Source organism: Mytilus edulis, chromosome 8 (genome assembly GCF_963676685.1).
Source record: "Mytilus edulis chromosome 8, xbMytEdul2.2, whole genome shotgun sequence".
In the NCBI taxonomy this organism is placed as follows: Eukaryota; Metazoa; Mollusca; class Bivalvia; order Mytilida; family Mytilidae; genus Mytilus; species Mytilus edulis.
The window spans coordinates 14,794,714-14,810,071 of NC_092351.1; the positions used below are offsets into that span (position 1 = coordinate 14,794,714).

The following is a 15,358-nucleotide window of genomic DNA, read 5'->3' on the forward strand; positions in this document are numbered from 1 at the left end:
CAGGCAACTTCTGGAAGAGAGCTGAACCCTTCACTGTTATGCCAGTTGTTTATAGTTCTGTTATATTCCTGACTTGGTACAGACAACTTCTGGAAGAGAGCTGAACCTCTCACTGTTATGCCAGTTGTTAATAGTTCTGTCATATTCCTGACTTGGTACAGACAACTTCTGGAAGAGAGCTGAACCTCCCACTGTTATGCCAGTTGTTTATAGTTCTGTCATATTCCTGACTTGGTACAGACAACTTCTGGAAGAGAGCTGAACCTCCCACTGTTATGCCAGTTGTTAATAGTTCTGTCATATTCCTGACTTGGTACAGACAACTTCTGGAAGAGAGCTGAACCTCTCACTGTTATGCCAGTTGTTAATAGTTCTGTCATATTCCTGACTTGGTACAGACAACTTCTGGAAGAGAGCTGAACCTCCCACTGTTATGCCAGTTGTTTATAGTTCTGTCATATTCCTGACTTGGTACAGACAACTTCTGGAAGAGAGCTGAACCTCCCACTGTTATGCCAGTTGTTTATAGTTCTGTCATATTCCTGACTTGGTACAGACAACTTCTGGAAGAGAGCTAAACCTCTCACTGTTATGCCAGTTGTTTATAGTTCTGTCATATTCCTGACTTGGTACAGGCAACTTCTGGAAGAGAGCTGAACCTCTCACTGTTATGCCAGTTGTTTATAGTTCTGTCATATTCCTGACTTGGTACAGACAACTTCTGGAAGAGAGCTGAACCTCCCACTGTTATGCCAGTTGTTTATATTTCTGTCATATTCCTGACTTGGTACAGACAACTTCTGGAAGAGAGCTGAACCTCTCACTGTTATGCCAGTTGTTTATAGTTCTGTCATATTCCTGACTTGGTACAGGCAACTTCTGGAAGAGAGCTGAACCTCTCACTGTTATGCCAGTTGTTTATAGTTCTGTCATATTCCTGACTTGGTACAGACAACTTCTGGAAGAGAGCTGAACCTCCCACTGTTATGCCAGTTGTTTATAGTTCTGTCATATTCCTGACTTGGTACAGGCAACTTCTGGAAGAGAGCTGAACCTCCCACTGTTATGCCAGTTGTTTATAGTTCTGTCATATTCCTGACTTGGTACAGACAACTTCTGGAAGAGAGCTGAACCTCCCACTGTTATGCCAGTTGTTAATAGTTCTGTCATATTCCTGACTTGGTACAGGCAACTTCTGGAAGAGAGCTGAACCTCCCACTGTTATGCCAGTTGTTTATAGTTCTGTCATATTCCTGACTTGGTACAGACAACTTCTGGAAGAGAGCTGAACCTCCCACTGTTATGCCAGATGTTTATAGTTCTGTTATATTGACAAAGTTTGGTAAGTAACCAGACAGACATAATAGCTATATAGGTTAATATGACAATATTTGGTTCCTAGAAGCCAAGCTGTTAAAACACTTACATTACAGCCATAGAACACAACTGACTAAAACATTAAAACAAACATACAAAAAATAAATCTTACAAAGACGCCGCCGAAAAAAGAATAGAAGAAAGTAAAATGATAAGTATAACACGTTTATATTTCATGCGTCCGTAGTTTGGCAGTGAGGTCAACAACAAAAAGTTTCTGTCGTTAATAGAACATATCTTGAACAAGTTCAGCACAAATGTCATAGGCAATGACAATATGTGTCAAAATTAAGGTCGATTCTTAAAAGTCGATGTCGAACTACTAAGTTTTCATGTTTTTTCTTGCAATTGCCATTTTTCATTCAAAGGATTTCAAGTTTATTCATGTTTTTAATTTAAATTTTGCAGTATCATAAGTACATATCACAATACACAAATTTCAATGTATTCATATGAATATGTGAGCTATTTATATTTTGCAAAAAGTAAATAGAACCCCGGTAAAAACTTTTGTCTTTTTTGAAGTCACGTGATTGAACACTCTATAAAGCAAGTTGTATGCCTGAAGAATTTATATCGTAGGTCCAGCCATTCATCAGTAGGTAAGAATTTTAATGTGTAAATGTAAAACGATAGCCTTTAGCTTTTTTCTACGGTTTTTGAATGGTATTATCAAATAATAGTATATTACTTTACAAGAATTGGTGTCGAAAATAAATGCTATCCTTTCAAGAAAAATAAAAGCAGAACAGCAAAATAATTTGACACTACTTAGAACATTTAGTTCTGTGATTTAATGTTTTTAAGATCAATTTATAAAAAGAAGGAGGTACTTTAATTTAAATTTGAATTTTTAAATTGCATTTTAGAAAGCGCAAGTGTAGCATTTCATATATACATAATCTTTATTTCTAAAGAAAAAACAAACATCCAACAACAATTACATTTTTTAAAGACATCTAATATGTTAAATAATGTTGTGATCGAAAATGTTTTTTATTATATCATATATTGATAACAAAATTGATTAATTTGTTGATTTTTATTTCTTCTCTTACTGTTTACAAATAAACTGAGTTGCACGGTTTCATGTGATATGTAAATAAACATATTTTCTTTTCATTTTATCTTTTCCGTGAGATTAATCTTCGAGTTTAATCTAGAAAAAAATCTTCAGATTATTTTTTGTCATCTCAACTTGTGGTATACCCACTCAGGTATATTATTAAACCCTTATTAATCTTCACTCCACAACATCGATTTTTTTTTTCTAAAAAAAAATTAAGGGGTGACTATATGGTTAACTACGATGGACAGCAAGGCAATATTCTAAAGTCCCTCGAGAAATGATATCTGCCCACACAACAAAACTCAATAATTTGTATTTGCAACTACTGGTTCTTATGCCTCGAGAACGTCATTTGTCTATGAGTCAATTGTTTTTGCAGTGGACACACTTGTTGTCAAATTAATTTCAAATTTTATGCAGATTTTTTTCACTTTTTCTTTATTTTATTTGTTTAGTTACGGACGCCATCACGAGTTGGTTGACCGTTATGGAATAACCGTTTCACAAATGATATCGGATATGTTCCTTACGTCGTAACTACAATCCCCTTCCCTTTCATGAATGTGACCTACCGAATTAGACTATTTACCGGATTTGTAATCACATAAGCAACACGACGGGTGCCACATGTGGAGCAGGATCTGCTTACCCTTCCGGAGCACCTGAGATCACCCCTTGTTTTTGGTGGGGTTCGTGTTGTTTATTCTTTAGTTTTCTATGTTGTGTCATGTGTACTATTGTTTTTCTGTTTTTCTTTTTCATTTTTAGCCATGGCGTTGTCAGTTTATTTTAGATTTATGAGTTTGACTGTCCCTTTGGTATCTTTCGTCCCTCTTTTACTCTATATGTATAAGCTTTTCCGATCATCAGAAATAAGGCTTGACCAATTAATGAAATCAGCGTCACTGATGAGTCTTATGTGGATGAAACACGCGTCTGGCATAATAGATTATAAACCTGCAGGTATCTATCGTTACAAGGCAAATTTTTTTTATAATTAATCAATTAATTATATGATACTTTGCTTAAACATTCTTTGGCAAATTTTGTGTAAAAAAAATAATAACGATACGTATGCATATTCACGATTAGAAATCGTGTTGTTATCTAATGCTCTGTTTTTTAGAACACGAGTCATGTATATTGAAATTCTGATAGTATCTGATTATTATGACTTTATATGAATTTGTTCACATCTGATACTGATATTGAATATAAATTACAGGCAAAATTAGAAATATGGAATTTAAGTTAATAAAATAATATAACCATAGATCCAATCTTCAAATCGAAATCGTTTCATGCATAAAAGGGAGAAAGAAATCACAAAACCCTGCCTCTTTTTATATTAATTAGCTCTTCCCGAAGAACCCGTAATTTAGTTGTTCTTGTTGAATATTCTTTGGCATATATGTTTTTCATTAATTATTGTTGTATAAATAAGACCGTTGAGTACCTCTTTTGCTTAGTTCACATTTAATCATATCACATCTTTGTATAGCTTGACATACTTTTGCTGATTGTTGATGGTTAAAAGGTGTCCTGTTTTTGTTCAAATCTTTATGTTTTCAATAATTGTGTAGAGGTGTCTTTTTAGCAATTAAACCACATCTCCACGTTACTATATAATCTTGCATCTATTAAGGTCAGTATAATGAATTTTTGGTTTTAATTGTAATAAAAGTTTTACATAACATGCATAGTGAAAAATAACTCAAGATATTTGAATAAACCCCGACATATATCAAATGCATGATAAAAAGTATGCCATTACGGACTTTATTAATCTTACTTTAAATAATTTCTAAAGACAGTCTCAAGTTTAACTTCTTAATGTACATGAAAAGATCGTCACTGAACTTCACCGAAATATACTTCTTCGCGAACAATGAGTGTCAAACAATATATAGGTAACATGAAGTTAAGGGACGAGATCGTCTTTCATAATGTACTTTCACATTTAATTGGTCATAATTAAAGGGATATCTAAAGTTTTCTTATTATACTCATAATCAAATTTGAATTAGTATTTAAAAGCCAATGCAAATTCTATTAATGACTTTTTTATAATGTAATCATAAACTTGTGAAGCTGAATTAACCTCAGATAAACGTATTAAATTGTTTGCTAAATTATTCGTACATCAAGTATTGTCTGATGACAGACCTGATTTTTTTTTATTTGTTGCTTTCTTTAACACGTAGATACTACCGATATTGTATTCATGCTTTACATTACTTTGATAAGCATCAGTTTATCAAACTAGTTTTAACTTGTTAAAGTTCATTCAAAATTAGATAATCTGTAATTACTGTCATTAATATATGACATATATACCCTCTGGTGCATTATGTGCACATGTTCTTGCATCACCAGCCAAGTGGTCATTACTTTCTACTGACATCACATATCGTTGGAATTTTCTGTAATGTTTTTGTCAATAAACTTTAAAGCCGTTCGAAGCACTGCGGTTTTTCTTTCACTGGTAAAGATAGCCTAACCAAGGTCTTGTGAATACAATTTTGAGAAATTTTCAACAACTCTCAGATCCATATTTTTTAAAGAATAGCACATAAAACTATATATTTTCGAAACACATTGGTCAATACATTGATATGAAACATTGCAGTTTGCTTCTGATAACTGTTTGAAAGACTTTTATATTCAATTTTTCATTAAAGATACCTAATGATCATATTTTTCAAAAACTATATTTACCAAGCTTTTATAAAATAATTATTTGTTTGGGCTATTTTGTTGGTTGTTTTATTTCCGAGAAGACTCTAAGACGTTCACATAAACAAGGGTGAAAAGTACTCACATTGTTTTGGGTAAACTAATGGCAAAACACATATTTAAAAATATTTTATCAAAGTCATGCTTTTTTTATCTTTTTAAAAATGTATTTGAATAACGACAAATTTACCTTGCAACCATATATATTTTTGAGCACTGAGATCCCCTGCAGTGTTTACTAGTGGTTGGTATCGTATTTTGTTGTTTAAGTTTTGTTTTGTAGACTGATTTTTGTCTATTATCGTCTTAAACTCAATTTCGTATTTCTTTTATTTAAAAAAAATTTTGGTTAGATTGGTAGACTCTGAAAAATTGCAATTATCAAAACAGCATTTATCAAGATATCCAATTCAGGAACTTACTTGTGCATTTTATATATATATTTTTTTTTTTGGTTCCAGCTGTACAATGGGAAAGCTTGTAATGTTGGTTGTGATTTTCGTATCAGTTATATCATTGGCTGTTTCACGAAGTTCGGACTTCAAAAAACTTTCAGAAAAGAATTTAAAACGACAATACAGTCGTAAGTATGACTTCGTTATTTCGAAAACAAGTGAAAAAAATGAATTTAAAATTACAATTTCATTTTAATTTTATGCATTTAATGAAAATAAACTAGATTTTATTCATGAATTGCCAGGACATTTTTGGCTTTTGAAATCACGCATTTGAGGGCATCGTACTATAAAGAAATCTTTGTGGTATCTATGTAGGCCTATCTTAACAAATCAGTTTTTCATCATTTATTCTTTTGATATTGCTGTATCATTATGATGAATTCACATTTCAAAACATGCTGAATTTATTGTGATCTCTATTGAGTCTCAACGGGGTCACATATTCTGCTTACCCATGTGGAATACCTGGGATCCAATATAATTTTTGGAAGGGGTCTGTGATCGTTAGTCACATGCTTTTATATTATGTTTAGCACACAGTTTTTCAATGCTTGTCGTATTTCGTGTTGTCTGTTTATCTTCGACTTATAAGTTTTAATATACCTTTGTTGTCCACCTTTCTTTTATATAAGTATCAATAATTTAAATTTGGATATAACGCGTCTTCTGATTCTGTTTACCTACACCATCATATTGTTACTTGATTGAAATGTAAGCCGTGTAATGTATGTGAAAAATAAATCTATGAAATAAAATTAATTATTAATACACTCAGGCACACATTGTGTGCACTAAGAGCATATGGTGATAGATATGTATATAAGTACATTTGTTTATCAGGTCTTTCCTTTTGTAGATTGTAGTTACGATCAGTATGTTTGTTCTGACGATTTTATGACATGTGCATCTCATTGTAATGGCATAAAAGAATGTAACAATGGTGAAGATGAAATGTATTGTGGTAAGTTGTTACTCACTGTTTCATGGTTCTCATATATCCCAGTAAAGTCTTTGTTCTTAATTCGAGGTCAGCTTAGGGTTACTTTATTTGTCGCTTTACCGTGCATTATTACTTATTCCTCTGTCAATCTAAAACAGTTGTAGAAAATGTTATATCTAACATTTGAGATCAAAAATATTTAAAACCAATCGGTATCAATATTTAGGATATTCAAAATTGGAAAAAAACAAACGATTCTATGTATAAAATTTGATAGAAAACAAGTTCTAAATTTTGAGATGGAAACTGCTTCATTCGATTATTATTACAAAGCAATTACTATCAAAATGGAGTGAGTAATAAATGTAATATTGTAGAATGGAAGAAGAAGATAACTTGCATTTCTTAATTACATGTTAGTTTTTGAAATATATTAAAGAGAAAGTGTCTTGTGATTATCTTCTAGCAAAAAATGATTTTCAAAACAAGATAGAAGCCAAATATATAATATTTGGATACAAAATATCTGATCGTATGTAATATGGTTTCAACTATTTCTGACAATTTTGAGTTTTTGTATTTACAAGTTCTACTATTTTCTGAGCAAAAATTGAAATGTGTAGATGTGTATAATAGTATTAGTATAGGGCTAAGAATGAGAACAAAACGGTATCTACAAATGTATTTTTCATGACCTAAAAAAAGGTTGAAATACAAGTATTAGAACAGAAATTTATATTTCATTATAGTCTTAGTATTTTCCGGGATACTTAAAAAGCTTTTCACAGGGACATTTTTTCGGAGCTTAAACAGTGAAGTTATTTGTGAACCGGCAATCTGAAGAAACACGAATATTAATTTGTCGCTTCTTTATATGACTTAAGATATTAACTTTATTTCAAGTGAAAAGTGATACTAAATGCTTACTTGATAGGTTGTTCCGATCCTGACCAATGGCACTGTGATGACGGTATAGAATGTGCAACTACTTGTGACGGTTCAGCAACTTGTCCTAACGGAGAGGATGAGAAGTGGTGCGGTATGTATTTATATTTATTATATATCATATTATGATATATAAGGCACCAATCATACTCTGTATGTGTTAAAAGGGGACAAGATAGTAAAGAGCAATAAGAAATCATAAGAAAAGACAATATCATTACAAAACAATAAAAACAACAAAAACAACACGTATAATACACTATGCACAAAACTACAGCAGAACGAACACCTCTGAAAACACAATGTGAACACAGGTCGAGTGATAATGAATCGTTATTTAATAGGTTGTGCCGATCCTGACCAATGGCACTGTGAAGACGGTATAGCCTGTGCAACTTCTTGTGACGGTTCAGCCACTTGTCCTAACGGAGAAGATGAGAAGTGGTGCGGTATGTATTTATCCATCAAGTTCATATAATTATTGTTTTGTTTGTTTGTTTACTTTGTTTGTTTGTTTGTTTGTGTGTGTGTTTGTTTGTGTGTTTGTTTCGACTATATACCATGTCTTAACAGAAAATGACGTCCTGGGACATAGTATAAAAAGTAATGTTATTGTGATTGGAAAGGTACCGCTGTTTGTAGACTATAAATAAAGTGCCGTACGAGTATTCGCCGGTGCTCGATTATTATGTTGAAACTGTTCAAAAATCGAGATATGAAACTGTTTAATTTTTTATTTAATCGATTGCTTTTCAATGTATCGAACCAGGAGTTATTGTCCGAATATTAGTAAGTAATTAGTCTCATCAAACTTACATGCTATTTATGCACCTAAGAAATTCATATTAAAGAGCTGGAGTGCGAGATCAAAGTTTTCTGTCAATAGAAATAAGAAGATGTGGTTAAAGTGCCAATGAGACAACTCTCCATCCAAGTCACAATGTGTAAAAAGTAACAAATCTTATGTCAAAGTACGGCCTTCAACACGGAGCCTTGGCTCACACCGAACAGCAAGCTATTAAGGACCCAAAAATTACTAGTGTGAAACAATTCAAACAGGAAAACCAACGGTCTAATCTACGTTAAAAACGAGAAACGAGCAATACTTACGAACCACATCAACAAACGACAACCAATGAACAACAGGCTCCTATTGTTTTCTTTTATTAATTCTTTTTTTTTGTCACTTAGTCATTGCGTTGTCTTTCCCTTTTGCCGACATGATTTCTTCTTATATTTTAACTATTAAAACGTGATTAAGTCATTGGAATGATTTTAATAATTTTTATTAATCACGTGTAGCTTATGAATAAATAAATACATGCTAATGAAACGACTGAAAACTAAGTAATGTTTTTTCTATATAGGTTGCAGTGATCCATCTCAAGGTCATTGTGATGATGGTGCAACATGTGGTACCTATTGCGATGGTTCAGCAGACTGTCCTGGTGGTGAAGATGAGCAATGGTGCGGTAAGTGGAAAGCCATTTAGAAATTGACTTTTTCCAAATTAAGAATTCCTTATCAATACTTTTGTAGTCTAAAATATCAAATATACAATTTATAGCATTTGTTTGTCTTGTATGGGTTTTTTAAATTTTGGTTCATTTATATGTTTCGGAGTTTAGTGTGACGTTCATTTTCGCTCTACTAGTACACATTTTAGTTGAGGAGCTAGCTAAAGCCCGTCTTGGTTGCGGGATTTTCTATGTGTGTTTAAGACCTGTTAGTGTCCTTGGGCTGTTTTCTGCTCTTTGGTATAGTTGTTGTCTCTTTGAAATATACCCCTTTCTTTCTCAATTTTGTTTAACCAATGATACATTTGTATATTTCAATTACAAATTATCAATGCATCAATTTAAAGGTTAAACTGAATGTTAAGCAACCAACAATCAATTAATTAATTTGTAGGGAGCTTGACAACTTCTATTAACAATCTATCAAACACGTTATCCTATATTCCTTTGAAGTAATTGTGCAGTTATTATCTCTAAGTACCAAACTGACTTTGATGTACCTGTTTGTTTTTCTCGGCTCAATATCAGGGTGTACCGACGTTAATATAAAAAATGAAGATTTGGTGTGATTGCCAATGAGACAACTCTCCACAAGAGACCAACATGACACAGAAATGAACAAATATAGGTCACCTCACAAGTTTGTTTGACAAATCTGATTCTGATTTGTCTCCGGCTTAAGAAAAGTCAATACAGTTCCAAGACAAACAGACAAACATACAAACAATGCTACACACAGCACAATTTAGAAAACTAAAGACTACGTGACACGAACTCAACAAAAAACGGGGGATTATAATTAGCGTTAAATACCGTTTTCATTATATTTGTTTTTATGTTGACCTTTATTTGATTTGAATTAAAATGTTTGATATATGAAATGTTTAGTGAACATATAAAAAGAACAAAAATGCATACTATGGTTTGATAGCAACGTTTAAAAGGAGTGAGTAGTTTACGATATTTTAAAAACTAATAGTAATTTTATTTTCCGAGTGTATGTTCATTTCAAAAGATAGGCATATTATGCATTGCCTTACTTGATAGGTTTATTAGACATAAGATGTATATGACGGCATTCTTATAATTTTGTTAGGTTGTTCTGATCCAATGCAAATGCAATGTATGGATGGAACATGTGCTACTTTTTGTGACGGAAATCCGGAATGCGCAGATGATGACGACGAGATGTGGTGTGACATGAATATGTCTGGTATGTTATTGGGGATTTTCTTTTTTATCAATTTATTAACTTATTATAAAAACTTTCTAAAAACAAGTTGAAATTTGGTGACGGAGTCTATAGATAACTCATTTATTTGAAACAAAAATTTATAGTTAATATGATTTTTTTTGTGTATAAAATTAAATTGAATAGGCAGGTAAAAATGTATAATAATGAATAAATGACTTACAGCCATTGGTTGACCACTGGGTTTCAAGACACAAATAGTTTTGAATCTTAAAATTTCATAGGTTGTGCTGATCCAATGCAATCCTATTGTAACGATGGTGCTTCGTGTGCTTATTGGTGTGACGGCTCATGGGAATGCTCTGATGGTGAAGATGAGATGTGGTGTGGTATGTTATTTTATATATCAAGTGATTGATATAAGCAATGTTTAAGAGTATGTGAATATTATAAAATGTACAAAGCCTCTACCCTCAGTTTTTACTTGTGTAATGTATGGGTTTTGGGTTGGTGGTACTCATTCAGGTGTATCAGGAGACTTGGTCGATGACACTGTTTGTGTCCCGCGAGTTATTGTCGGCCTAAAAGATGAAACCTCGGTGTTGAAATCGGTTAGCATTGGTTATCTATAAATGACTATTAAAATGTTGTTTTCTGATGACTTAATTTTGGTATTTGGGGAAAAATGACAAAATATTATTTTGATCATATTACAGAGGAATTTTATCCAAAGCAACCAAGAATTAAATGTCGGTTGTATATAAAGGCAACAGTAGTATACAGCTGTTCAAAACTCATAAATCAATGGACAAAAAACAAAATCGGGGTAACAGACTAAAACTGAGGGAAACGCATTAAATATATATATATATAAGGGAACAACGACACAACAGTAAAATGTAACACACACACACACACACACACACACACACACACATCACACAGAGCGAAACGGACTAAGCATAAGACAAAATCCTATGTATAATACTCGTGCTTCAACGATCTTCCTTCAATATATGATTAGCAACTACTCCACCTACACTACAAACATGTCGCTATTTCCGCAGACAAAGCCCTGGTTGTATTTTGTAACTCAGGTAATGTTAACTCCTTGATAAGGAAAATAGATGTTACAAATTTAATATTTACCCCCTACATCACTTAATTATGAGAAATTCCTAACCAATCTTAGACCGGATTTATGGTTCCTCGAAATGTCAAAAACTTCAACGTTCTGGTACAGTTGCTTTATCTTAATTTCAGTAACAGTTTAAGTTTAGAGTAAAAAATATTTGTTTAACTGAGAAATTGTTGCATGTGTTTTTCGTATACTTACAGGCGATATGAATTATGCGTCATCAACCCATAACCCCTCTGACGTCAGCATGTGTGGTTAGTATAGTTAACAAACGATAAGTTTAGACAATTGAAACAAAATTAAGCATTTCTGAAAGCTAATGCAAAGATAGGATTTTTTTCTCGTTTATCTTCAAATGAAAGTTATCTGTATTTCCGTAACATGCATCAATTTTCACTGGACACATTCAATCAGTCTCTATTTCCGATGTCGGATTCCATTATCGATGACGTTGAATGAGATAGGATAATGGTTTTCGGTTTGCTTTTCAATTGAATTTACCTTTATTTCAGGGAATGGATTTGTTAGCGTTGATGAAATATGTATGGGGTATGAAATCTATTCAAGTGTTGCAAGCCACGACTTTTGCCAAGGTAAACATATTTCACATCTTGTTTTAAAATCAACTATAGATGACAACTCCATAGTTATGAATAATTAAAACAAACTTTAAATGATAACTTAAGAAGAACATAGTTTCAAGGTTTATATGCACTTGTCTTAAACATTATGAAACTAACAGAGCAAACTAAATAACTTTCTCTAATTCTTACCCGATCTATGCTCTTTTACTGTCCAGTAATTATTTAATCAACATGTTTGCAGATCATACGATAAGAATGCGCATCCTATAAAATCCGAAACAGATGCAACCACCAAATATCTTGCAAGACGGTATTCTTCAACTCTCGACAGTTAAATTCTAAATAATAAAAACTCTCGACAAGCCTTGCGTTTTAAATTTGAAATATTTATTGAATCGACATGATGAATATGGTATCAAACCGTTGTTGTCGTCTGTTCATATATATACGAAGATGTGGCATAAAAAATGACTAGAGTAAAACCATTCAAACGGGAATTAGCAATTGTCTAATCTAAATTAAAAAAAACGACAACTACTGAACATCAGATTCCTGACTTTGGACAGGTGCAAACAAATGCGGCGGCTGGTTTTTAAACGTTTTAATAGGTACCAACCTTCACCTTTATCTGCAGAAACAATAATGTAACTTCTAAACATAGAAAGACACACTTTAAAATATCAGTTGAAATAGCTTAACTCAATCAAAAGATATATTAACACTAGTGAACATACACTGAACGAATAAATTTAATCTATCATGATACAATGTAAATATGTCTGGTACACTCGTTTACCGTTGATTGTTTTCCACTAAGATACAAGTACTGTTGATATAAAAAGCAATGGGAAAACATTTTTAAAAAAACAATACATTTATTTATAAAAAGGTAGGCATCTGATGTTAGAACAATTGTAATTCTAATATTTACTCATTATGTTTGAATACAATTTTTGAGAAGCTAATTGAAATGAATAGATAGAAGTTATCTCTTGTTATTATCAGCATTATTGGTTCTTTCCTCTTAATACTTTTTTGGCAGTACCATGTCTTAAGTTTATTGTCTTGGTTTGCATATTAAATTGGATCGCTACGTGTTATACACTACTGAAATGACCAATGAAATCATCTACTTATTTATCACAACGTTCTTCGTACAAAAATAACTTAAAAATGAATGAACTTAGTTATTCTGTCAAATATCAGTTAAGAATATTGTTCAGATTACTAGTATTTGATAGTTAATTTCCTTATTTAGTGCAGTCTTTAGTTGAGCTGTGGATGAATAAAACGTCTTAATGTAACATAAAAAAATATATATGTTATGATTGCCAAAGAGACAACTCTCCACAAGAGACCAAATGACACAGAAATTAAAACTATAGGTCACCATACGGCCTTCAACAGTGAGCAAAGCCCATAATGCATAGTCAGCTTTAAAAGGCCCCGAAATGAGAAATGTAAAACCATTAAAACGAGAAAACTAGCGGCATTATTCATGTACAAAATATATGAACGAAAAACAAATACATGTATGTAACATATCAACAAACGACAACCACTGAATTACAGGCTCCTGACTTGGGACAGGCACATACATACAGAATGTGGCGGGGTTAAACATGTTAGGGGGATCCCAACCCTCCCCTTACCTGGGACAGTGGTGTAACAGTACAACATAAGAACGAACTATAAAATCAGTTGAAAAAGGTTTAACTCATCAGAAGGAAATATATCTAACAAAAACACAGAGGGGAAGTTGCCGAAACTCATTTTAGTTACCAGGATTAACATTTGAACGCCAGACGAGTGTTACGTCAAAAGAATCACCAGTGATGCTCGAATCAATAGTTAAAAAGACCAAAAAAAGAAAAATAGTATATTTAAGCTTGTTTTAGAAGTAGATTGCCTTCTTCAGTATTCCCTGCCCTGAATAACCATACGTTTTTTAAATTCTCATTTTTTTACTTCAGATTACTATTATGCATATGGGTACATGAAGAAAAAACTCACCACTAGATCAATGGGTAAGACGCCAAGTGATAAGGATCTGAAATCAAAGGTTTATCAGATTGTCAAAGCACGCCATGATAAAAAGCGGAATGACGACAAGGTAAAACAAGCCAAGCGAGGTTCCCACGTGACTGACAAACGTCACGGAGATGTAGCATTAGAAAGCAGAAAACAAGCGTATCAAAAAAAGATAAACGACAGAAAAGCCATGCTGAAGAAAAACTCCATGCAGAAGAAAGGAAATAAAGGAACACTTGGTAACCTTAAATATCTGTTAACTGCAAGAAGGAATGAAGCACTTAAACAACGCATTCTCAAGAAGCTCGGTGGAAGTAAATAATAAATTGAACTAAAAATATACAAGCTTTTCTCCTCTTTTTTGTTTACGACCAATTCTGACTCATTTGATAATTTTATACGATTACAAAATTTATTATTGCAATAAGAGCTGTACTATTATTTTATTTACTGAGTTCTGATATTAGACGTTGGGTATTCATACAAAGCTTTACTTTTCCTTTTTAAAAACCCGTATATTGCAGATAGCTCTGAATATCTCTATTATATCAGCAAACAGATAAAATCAAGTAAATAAAAATGATTGCTACACATAGTATAAATATTCGAATTCTAGTGACTTTTTTATCATTATTATATCTGAATTGATTTTATCATTTGATGCTGAGATTTATCCTGGATTATCCGTTCTACTTTTGTTTTGTTTTTATAATCAAACTTTATCTACCTTAAAAATTAACAATGGTAACAGACTGGAACGTACATGGACTATGGCATTGCTAGTTTTTTTTTTATTAGACGTTCACATTTTTGTTTGTTTGTTTAATGTATATTATTTTTTTTTTCTGCTACATGTCTGTAATTTTTAATGTATGTCTGAAATAAAACCTCTAACAGTTGTATTATCTCTTTTTTACCTTTCGGCTTTCCCAGTAATGTTGTTTAACTATCGTGGCAAAAAATCAAATGCATTAAAGTTAATCTAAAAATTATTAATGGAGAAAAAACGTGTACAGAAATCAGCCAATGGACTGTATAAACCTAAATGAATTTCTGCCTTTAACTTTAATATTGGCAAAGCATTGAACCTTTGAAATTTCTGACAATAATACTAATGATGTTTGTTTATGACAAAGGCCTGTGTCGCTCAACTTACTGTACTTGGGTTTTTGAAATCATATAAGAAAAGATAAAAATAAATCATAACAGATACTTAAATAATGTTTGAGGCCAAATTTGGTTTAATATAGGCCCAGTCATTTAATAGTTAATCCCGGTGGCCATCTGAAACAGTAAATCATGCAAAAAAGTAGCAACACTTCATCAACATCCCATAAGGAACCTTTTTGACATGTTTGGTTTCATTCAATT

The 15,358-nt window shown here is 32.4% G+C and overlaps 1 protein-coding gene across 3 annotated transcripts; it reads left to right on the forward strand.

The window, feature by feature from the left end:
* The first annotated feature begins 1,865 nt into the window (after window positions 1–1,865).
* On the forward strand, window positions 1,866–14,889 carry LOC139484882 (low-density lipoprotein receptor 1-like). Of its 3 annotated transcripts, none has more exons than XM_071268902.1 (11): window positions 1,866–1,979; window positions 5,644–5,765; window positions 6,497–6,601; window positions 7,515–7,619; window positions 7,870–7,974; window positions 8,893–8,997; window positions 10,139–10,255; window positions 10,519–10,623; window positions 11,573–11,626; window positions 11,885–11,965; window positions 13,930–14,889. In XM_071268902.1, exons 2-11 carry the CDS (start codon window positions 5,651–5,653, stop codon window positions 14,307–14,309), a joined length of 1,272 nt encoding a protein of 423 aa, XP_071125003.1. In that variant the 5' UTR covers window positions 1,866–1,979; window positions 5,644–5,650; the 3' UTR covers window positions 14,310–14,889. The 3 variants fall into 3 exon arrangements, with proteins under 3 accessions (XP_071125003.1, XP_071125005.1, XP_071125004.1); XM_071268903.1 differs by lacking the exon at window positions 1,866–1,979 and adding an exon at window positions 3,283–3,409; XM_071268904.1 differs by lacking the exon at window positions 7,870–7,974 and having other exon boundaries at window positions 13,930–14,456.
* The last annotated feature ends 469 nt before the right edge of the window (window positions 14,890–15,358 follow it).

Coding starts and splice junctions, on each gene's coding strand:
- LOC139484882 (XM_071268902.1), top strand. CDS start 5,651: ATGGGAAAGCTTGTAATGTTGGTTGTGATTTTCGTATCAGTTATATCA. Junction 8,998..10,138: donor TGAAGATGAGCAATGGTGCG/GTAAGTGGAAAG, acceptor TAATTTTGTTAG/GTTGTTCTGATCCAATGCAA. Junction 11,966..13,929: donor AAGCCACGACTTTTGCCAAG/GTAAACATATTT, acceptor TTTTTACTTCAG/ATTACTATTATGCATATGGG.